This window comes from Montipora capricornis, chromosome 10, assembly GCF_036669925.1.
Source record: "Montipora capricornis isolate CH-2021 chromosome 10, ASM3666992v2, whole genome shotgun sequence".
Lineage (NCBI taxonomy): Eukaryota > Metazoa > Cnidaria > Anthozoa > Scleractinia > Acroporidae > Montipora > Montipora capricornis.
The window spans coordinates 28,662,731-28,672,730 of NC_090892.1; the positions used below are offsets into that span (position 1 = coordinate 28,662,731).

Sequence of the window (10,000 nt, forward strand, 5' to 3'; positions counted from 1 at the left end):
CCTCATAAAAAACAGAAGCATCTGACCGAAAATACTATTAACGCTAACAAATGCGAACTTAGCAAGGTACAGATTTTGTTAGCTTGCTTTATGCAAAACAAATATTGATGAAAAAGCAAATAACTATCGATACAGAAAGAGCAGAAGGAAGTTTCCGGGACGGTCGATCGAGAATAAAATATTTACGACATGAAAACAACATTAATTTTGAACCGTGAATATAGAATATAAAAAGTTACGATCAGCGACAAACATTTTGGGAGATTTTTGCTACGTTTAAGTAAATTGCAAAATCGAAAGTGACATGGCCGGAATTCAACAGGCCTGTGAACCCTTCCTGCTGACTTCCATTATTGAGCTCCAAAAGGGTATATTTTGTTTAAGGATCCACAAAAACGCCATTCGCGTTACATGACTTTCGACGCCATTGCAGGCTAAGTTAATGATTCTACTGTGTCCACCAGAGAAATCTACGCAGTTCCACTACCCTCTCGATCCTAAGAAAATACGCGCAGAAGGCTCTATGCACAAAGACACCACTTACCAGGGGAGTGACAGGCAAGAAAAAAAGAAAAAAAAGAAAACAAACAAACAAAACGCAGACCTCGACTGGGTTTGCCATAGGCAACCCAGTAAAAAGAAAAAAAAGAAAACAAACAAACTAAACGCAGACCTCGACTGGGTTTGCCATAGGCAACCCAGTAAAAAATCTTTAAACGAAAGAAGGGGCTGATCCTCACACTTATCTGGACAATTTAAGCAATTGTCTCTTTGTAGACACTTGAAAAATTCAGGAGGCCTCAACAGGATTCGAACCCATGACCTCTGCGATGCTGGCATAGTGCTCTACCAACTGAGCTTTGAAGCCACTCAGTTTGAGAGCATGTGGGGGTCAATTTGTTGGGCTCATTTATTCTGGTGAAGGCGCGGAGGAGCGTTTACCAGCATTTCAGGCACTACTCTTGGGATAGGTTTAAATTCTTTACTGCGCTTGAAACGACGTAAAAACTGAAAAAGCAATTTGGAGCGTGCGACAATTACAAAAGATGGAAGGAATAATTGAACTATGGTGAAATTGACACGAGAAAACTGAGCAACACGAATATAACATAGACTAACACGAAATCATTGAACAAAATTGAGACATTATTGATGATAAACTAATTACAACAATGACATCATACCTCTTACCTCCGGTTAAGGGCTAATCTATATCCGTGAGGAAAATCCTAACTTATGGTCCTTAATGTCTGCACACCCTTGCCCGAATGTTCTTTGACCGTAGGAGCGGAAATCACGACAATGACAAAAACGGAAACTTCGAAACGCAGTCCTTTACAAAGATTTTTAGGTTTGCGTCATTTTGGTTCTCCATAGGGTACTTACCCTGGATGTCAGCGGTTTTTTTCTCTCTTTTTTCTGAGAGAGAAAAACCTCTGGCAGCCAGGGTATAGGGTACTGTACGGGTCCGCAAATGATCCCAGGACCGCAAATGATCCCCAAACTGTACCGCAAATGATCCGGAACGCAAAAATACTGCGAAGGAAAAATAACAGAAGAGATTTGTCCCAGATGTGGAAGGCAATTCGAGTGCTACACACAAGGTGTACTTAAGAGCGGTGGAGCATTGCAGGTCTACGCAAATGATAGCGTTTTCTGTCATAGTTGTTTAATGGACGACTTTTAGTCAAGGACATGGAAAAAACAAAACTGCAGTATTGCATGTTGAACCAAAGCTTATAGGCTAAAACATTGAGTTCTAGTTATTAATGTTACGATTGTTGCTAGCCGGGCCCGGGTGCGTCCTTTTCGCCTCGTCAAAGAGATCAGTGGGCCGTTTCTCGAAAGTCCCTAAACTTTTCATATGTCACAATTCCCTCTTTATCTCAAGAAGGGAGAGGGTTTAAGTGTTTCACAATCCGCTTTTAGTTATCTCGAAAAAACATGCTAAAAGTCATCGGGACTTGTCGAGAAACAGGCCCCTGGTCACAATTAGTTTTGAATTGCGTCCAAGTTAGTTTTTGATGATCGTATCCGATAATCAAATGTGGCAAGTTTAAACTATAATGAGGCAGAAACCTGTTGCTAGCCATGCATGATTTAAAGTGATTTTAATAAAAGCGCTCTTCGCATTAATTTTCTATCCAGACCATTCCATCCTCCATGCCATTCCTCACATTTTTTCCGGGATCATTTGCGGTCCAAAATGGGAATCATTTGCGTTCCGGGATCATTTGCGGTACAGTTTGGGGATCATTTGCGGTTCTGGGATCATTTGTGGTCCTGGGATCATTTGCGGTACAGTTTGCGGATCATTTGCGGTTCTGGGATCATTTGCGGTCCTGGGATCATTTACCTCGTTCCCAGGGCATTTCTCCTCGGCGGAGAAACCTGCGAACGTCGCGCGTTTTGTCCCCCGACATGGGGTGCTTACCATTTAGCCAGAAAATCCGGAAATTTCTGTTTGAGGTCAAATGGAAAGGCAATTTTCCCGGGGAGGGGGGGAATCCCATATGAAACAGACGGGGATGCTCGTCGGAAATTTTGAATTTAACCCCTAAAGGAGACCAATCTAGGCGTGGCTGAAGCAAATTTTGACCCCTAAAAGAGACCGTTTAAAAACACAAAAATACGACACGCAATGAGTTTTAATGATAAAAAGGCATAATCATCGAATGCTTTTATCTAAAAAGAAAATTTAAAAGGAAATTTGACTTCTGTTTCTCTTCGCGTAATTCTGTGTTACTTCGCGGAACCCTAAACGAGACCTTGGTGGCATAAATTATTGGCGCGAGACGACGAGCATCCCCGTCTGTTTCATATGGGAGTCCCCCCCCACCCGGGGCAATTTTCCAGAAAATCTTTTCGGAAATTGTCGACAACTTCCAGAGGTAGTCCTCTTTTTCCGTTCGGAACGGAATTCGTGAAATGCTCTTACCATTTGCGAGAATCCTTCCGTTTCCAGGCCCTTTCTCACAAGATCGAGTAAAATATGCGGGATGGAATGATGTGTAGTAAATGGTAAGCGCCATTCTCATCCGGTTGGTCATGAAATTCGGAAATCGCTTGCCTTTATGCAACGATCATTCGGTAAGCACCCAGGAACTCCCGAACCACTACATGACCTCCTACACCAAGTATTTACCGTAAGAGGTGAGAACACATTCAACATGGAGGAACCTGTGGTCTCAACGAAACCAGACGACAAACGTTCTGTGAAACGCAAAGCAATCGTGGAAACTAAAAAGCAACATCAGGTTGGAATTTCGCTTTATACGTATGAACGTTAATTATGAAATCCGTACTTAAGAATGCCTATGCGAATCATGCTTCAGGAATAATAAATAGATGAATTGATTTTACTTCGAGTAGAAGACACACATGACGTAACAAAAGCTTTAGGGGTCTTTAGGGATTTCTAATTCTGATTAGGTATTGTTTCACGATTTTTGTTCTATTGTTTTACGTCATGTGTGTCTTCTACACGAAGTAAAAGCCAATTGAATTGTCTCACGTAAAACTTGGGTCAGACCACTTGAGGGTGGTCTGAAGCCCAAGTCACTTTTAACAGGCACTCGTTACCAGACCTTTACCAATGCTAACTGTAGGCCTCACTGGGCCTTATTAGGGCTAAAACCATGTTTAGGCTATTGAGTGGCGAAAGGAATTACCTGGAATTGCGTTGGTTTTGCATTAAAGCGGTTTTCAATTGAGTGTCGTAAAACCAAAACCAAAGTAATTACTTTGGCCAATTAAAAAGGACGGAGACAATCCAGTAAACCAATCAAAACTTTAAGTAATTACACGTAGCTGACACAAAACGTGCGAAAATGTCTGCGCGTGAGCCATGATTGGTTTTAATTTTTCTTCTGATTGGTTGAAAAACTGGTGCAAGAACTTTGAACCAATCAATGAGTGAAGTAATGCAAAACCAAAGCAATTCACTAATTTCTTTCGACACTCCATTGAAAACTGCTCTACTTCACTCAGTGATTGGTTCAAAGTTCGCGTGATTTTTTCAACCAATTAGAAGTGAAACCAAAACCAATTATAGCTTGCACATGCACATTTTCCTGTGCTTTGTGTTGGCCACATGTAATTTCTTCGAGTTTTGATTGGTTTACTGGATTGTCTCTGTGCTTTTTGTAATTACTTTGGTTTTGGTTTTACTACACTCAATTGAAAGTCGCTCTATACTTTTTTACAGCTCTCTGCTTAGTTACCTGGCCTTTTAATGAAAGTGAGGCTGGAGTTGACCTTTAAGAATTTACATAAGGAAAGCAGCGAGGTTTCTATCAAAACAAGGTAAACTCTAGCCTCACTTTCATTCATTGGCCAGGTAACTAAGCACACAACTATAAAATGGTGTATTTGAATTCCAATTTTAATTGGAACAATAGTAAACAAACCTACATGTAGTGAAAAATAATGTATTGCAGTTGCCCTTTACATCAGATAATCCTAGTGCCAACTTGGAACAGACCTAACCCTAGTAGAGCAACACGGAGCATGTGAAGCGTTGTGTAGGATTTGGTTCCAAGTCAATGCTACATGTAGGTTCATTCGTAGCTCTAGGAACGTCCATATCAGATTGCATGGTGCTGATTCTAACTCATCACTCAAATCCTCATTGACTTTAATAGGAGGTTCTTGAGTAAGATGTATTTGTCATCCATTTCTACGTTACTGTCTACCGGTTTCATCAGTAATCATGTGTGACCTGGGGGCCTCGTGCGTACGAATAACTACAGCAGGTGCTAAAAGTCTCTCACCAGGTTTCATGAACCTCAGTATCACTATCCCCTTCTTAAGTTGAGGTAACTGTTTTGAACCTCGGTCATAAAATCCCTTGTACTTAGCTTGGCGCTGTTCTTAGACTAGTAATATCAGATCTTCATGACAAATTTGTGGGATCAACACCATGGCGTGAAAAGGAACTTTGTATCGGACTTGTCGAGTAAACAACGTTATTTGGTTACGAGAGTAAGGAAAATTACTTATTGGTGTGTTACTATTCCATGAGACCTTCATACAAATTCCACCAAATGGGTCATTGCAATTTATTTCGTGGAGCTCTATCAATTTGGCATCTGAGATTAGGAGGTTTGTAATGAACTGTGAATAATATACTCCAAATGTCTTGATGCATACATGTATCATTGTCTTTAGAAACACTAGATTGACTGTCTGCTCTAGAGAGGGTATCTGCAGAATAAAGAAACCTGCCCAGAACATACAACATTTTTGCAGCGAAAGCCTCATTCTTTGCAGTCGAGAAAAAAGGCTTTTTGAAATACTCTCTAGGGGCTTATGGTCAGAATTTACGTCAATGTCGGCCTCATGTATGTACATGTTTAAATCTTTCACACCCAAAAACAATTGCCAACATTTCCTTTTCTATAGGGGCATAATTGATCTCAGAATTTTGACAGTATTCATGATGCATATGCAACTGGTTGACCTCGTTAAATAAACATGGCCCTAAAACACTTTTACTGGCATCAGCTTGCAATGTGATTGGCTATTTTGTGTCATAAAATCTGAGAACTGGTGCTTTACTCAGAACTGATTTGAGTTTGTCAGGTGTACTATCATGCTCAGGAAATCAACCACATGGGACATCACTTTAAGCATGGAATGCAAAGGGCAGTTAATTCAGACATGTTAGGGATGTACTTTGCAAGATAGTTTATCGTGCTTAATATCCTTTGAAGGTCTTGTTTGCACAATGAGGTTGGCATGTTATAAATAGCAGAAACTTTCTCTGGGTATGTTGAAAACCCTAAGCCACTTCACCCATGTACTTAACTTGGGGAACATGGAACTGGATTTTGTCACAGTGTAATTTTATGTTATGTTTGCGTGCTGTGATTAAAACCTTGCGAAGGACCAAATCATGCTCTTCCTCATTTTTTGCCTCCCATGATTATGTCATCGAAAACTAGAAATACACCCTAAATGTCACCAAAATGTTTCTCAACCATTTTTGGGGCTACTTAACTTGCACATGAGATACCAAATGGCATTCCCGAAAATCTGTATCTCTTATAGGGTGAATTGAATGTGCAACATCTGGTGCCAGTAACAATTTGGCATGTCAACCACAGAGAAAACCTTGCAACCATTTAGTGTGTTTGAAATCCTCCCTTACGATGGCTTCATTATAAGATCTGGTGGGGCTAAGCAGACTCTCAAAGTACCATTGGTCTTTTGTACTTAACTAAATTGCTGACCCAACCAACTGGTTTTTCCAACTTGGCAATAATATCCTTTGTTTCAAGATCAATGAGAGTTTCTTTGAGCTTTTCCCTTAATCTCAGAGGAACATCTCTGTGGATGAATTGTAGGAGACTCTCTGCCTTTAATTTAATGTTGTATTCACCTTCAACACACTCAAGCCCTTCAAAAACATCATGGAGCTCATCCAAAAGGCTTTGTTGGACTTCATGAACACTGAGACCTAATCTGGGAAATGCAACAGCAAATGCAGGGTCTTGCACCATGCATATGAAGACCCAGGGCATCACTGCGTAGGGAGTAGCGTCCCAGGGTCTTGACTTGCAAAAGATCCTGCAGATACATTGGCGCCATGCCCCCGAGAGCTTTAAACACAGGAAGGGCTATCTGTTTGAAGAGAGATTGCATACTCAAGCTTTCGTCGCTCAGGTATTCAAGACTTGGCTCGTTCACCATTCTGAAACTTGAACTGGCATGGCAACACGCGAAACAGATGCAACGAATAAACCATCGCTATGGATACAGATAGCTGCAGCGCAAGCGTGCGTGCCACACTGTTGAATGCATTGGCCAAAAAAATACCACTTTTGTTCTCTCCTTAGAACAAAAGAAATGTTGGATGATGTTGACGACAATGTTTGATGCAACATGGTGGCCAAACGAGTGCAACATGTTGGATTCAACAATGTTGGATGATGTTGCACTAACATGTTGGACCCTTTTAGCCAGGCCTTAACAGCAAGAAACGTAGTAGTGGACGAAAGCAAAAAAAACTCTACCCTTCAAGGCCCCCACACAGTGTCAGTCTTATGACCAGTCTCCCAGCTCCCGGTTATTTTTTAAAGAAATATGACTATGATAATGATGATGATTATATTATGGTAAACCGTCTGTTTGTGTTGTAGCTTGCTGCAGAGAAAACTCGACAGATAGGTAAAATAAACAACTAACTACTACATTTTCTTTCACATTTATTTATTGAAACATCCTTCGAAAATAGTCGGAAATGGGATTTCCGAGACCCTAAATTTTAAAGTTTTCAGGGGGAGCATGCGCCCAGACCCCCCTAGGTCTAAACATTCTTTGTGTACGTACACCTAAAAAAGGCTGTTTATTTTGAGTGTAAGTTTTGGATTTCACGGTCTGCCATTACTCACGTTCAAAATTGAGCAATTGGACCTCAGACGGTTGGATCTAGAGAAAATGACATCGTTTACTCACTAGCTTAAAATTTCACAGCGTGTAAATGGAATTTATTATATAAATTATGCAGAACACAGGTTTAAAAGTCTGAAAGCCCGAAACTTCCTTGCTGCATATTAATTCAGCCGTGTACACACGCATTGCATTCTTAAACTAGTGAGTCTTTGATGTCATTTTTTCCTCGACTTAGCTCCCTCAAGATTTTAAGTTAGTAATGGCGGACCAATAAATAAGAAAATTCCATAGAAAATAAACAGGTTATGAATTTATTATGAATTTCATTTGTAAGCGTGATTCTAAACCTAGTGACAAGCCTGCAAATACGTTTTTGCCATAAGCCTGTTGTCATATTAAAGGAGCTGCTTGAGTCAATGGGCCTTCAACAACACGTTAACGTGCCAACGCACAAGTCAGGACACACCCTGGATTTCATCATTACTCGACAATGTGACTCCTTATTGGCCAATATCCCTGTGACTGATTATCTGTTTTCTGATCACTTTACTTTGATTTGTGATCTAACTCTGGACAGGCCACCGCTCCTGAAGAAAAAAATCTCTTTCAGGAAGACAAAGGTGGTTGACATTAACCTGTTATGTGATGAACTCTCTACAACTTCGCTTTGTACAGACAGCCCTGACGCTCTGAATGATCTTGTTAAATGTTATAATTCTACGTTATCTGCGGCTCTTGACAGTGAGGCCTTTGGTACCTTGGTTTAGTGAAGATATTAGGGATTCAAGGAGGGAAAGACGGAGAGCTGAAAGAAAATGGCGTCGATCTCGAAGTGTCCATGATTTGCTTGATTTTAAAAAGAAGAGGAATTTTACAACCTACCTGATGAATGAAGCCCATCGTAAATTTTATTCAGACTTAATTGTTGAAAATAACTCCAATCAAAGGAACCTACCGGTATTCTCGGCAACAAAGAGATTGCTTAATCAAGGTCACAAAGTACCTTTTCCACCCACTAGTGACAAGCTGGGTTTAGCCAATGAAATGGGTAGCGTCTTTGTTGAAAAGATTAATGCCATCCATGACAAACTGGACAGACTAGCTGATTGTTTGCATGATTCTCATTTTGACTTTGTGACAACGTTACCAACTAGAACAAGGAAAGGTTACGTTTATACAAACGTAACAGAGTGTATAGAGTGTAATGTGAAGTGCTCGATTTCTATCCCGTATGAACCATGTGAGCGTTAGCCCTACTGATGGAAATGGGCCCACACAAGGACAGAGAAAAACTCTGACCAGGGTGGGAATTGAACCCACGACCTTCAGGCTAGATCTCCGCCGCTCTACCGACTGAGCTACAAGGTCAGACGGGAGCAGGCCGTGGGAACTGGAGGTGTTAAAGTCACGGCAATGAACATGTACAAGTACAAGTTAGGAAAGGTTACGTTTGTACAAACGTTTGCCGTGTAGCACTTATATTTTAAAAAGAGTTAACTGAATAGAGTGTAATGTGAAGTGCTCGATTTCTATCCCATATGAACTATGTGAGCATTAGCCCTACTGATGGAAATGGGCCCACAAAAGGACAGAGTTTTACATGTATAGTATGGCCGTTTAGCCGCGTCCAGCAACAGATAGCGCACAAAAAATGAAGCCTGGGTTGAGCCTGCAATCCAATCAAAAACCAGTACCTGGTAAGCAGTCAATTTCAAAAAAACAGCTGACCTCAGTGAGCCCTAAGATTGAGCCCACGATATGGTCATGTGATACTTGTCAGTGGATAGTGTCAGTGTCAATTGTCCAATATCAAAAATGTATGCTGTAAACGAGCATGATACTGGTCACGTTGGCATACATGGAGGGGTGGATGTACATACGTACAGTCGATGCTGTCAGGGCTATAAAACCAAAATTTCTTGCATCAATGGGTTACCATATTTTCTTAACCATGGTGCTCTGCGCACGAGCACGCCAAGCTCGGCTAAAACTGAAGGAGCTCCCCGAAGGACATGTCCTTGAGACAGGATGTGTCCAACACATTCAAATTGCGTGGCCGCATGAGCCCAATCCAAATCCGGACCTGGAGGAACGACCACCTCCCAAAGGGTGTTTTGGATCCATTGTTCATGTTCCCAGGCCGCTTGATGCTGTTCACGGTCTGCAGCCACTTGCACCTGAGAGCGAGGATGATTCACCAGCACACGTCACAATACTACTTGTGTGGCATCAACAATGCGTTCCTTGTCCTCCTCTGGCACTTGTGGTGGTGGTGGTGGTGGTGGCCGTTGTGCGAGACATGTGGATCGTTGTGCAGGTTCGGGCAAGGTGGTACCAGGTCGTTTAGTTCCGCTACCACGTTGGAAGCAATGGATGATGACCCTGTGGTAGAGGCTCAAAGCAATAGGTTGTCTAGCCGGTCAGCTGCGTCGGATAGATCCGACAACAAACACGGGGATGCGGGGGCAACCTGGCAGTGCAGATGCACGAGACCTTCAGAAAGATAGGTTTAGGTGGGGGTGGGTCATTGGAACCCATACTTCCAAACCAGCCATCCCCCACTGATCACATCCATGATATGTGCGGGACATGCCCTCATCTCCAA

General features: G+C 41.7%; 1 protein-coding gene across 1 annotated transcript in view; it reads left to right on the top strand.

Annotated features, from left to right (window-relative positions):
- Nucleotides 1–3,003: 3,003 nt before the first annotated feature.
- LOC138022463 (pseudouridylate synthase RPUSD2-like) overlaps nucleotides 3,004–10,000 on the top strand; it is a 136,141-nt gene continuing 129,144 nt past the window's right edge. Inside the window, exon 1 of the mRNA XM_068869600.1 lies at nucleotides 3,004–3,257. Within this exon, the coding sequence (XP_068725701.1) occupies nucleotides 3,075–3,257 (183 nt within the window). The 5' untranslated portion in view covers nucleotides 3,004–3,074. The remainder of the gene's footprint in view (nucleotides 3,258–10,000) is intronic.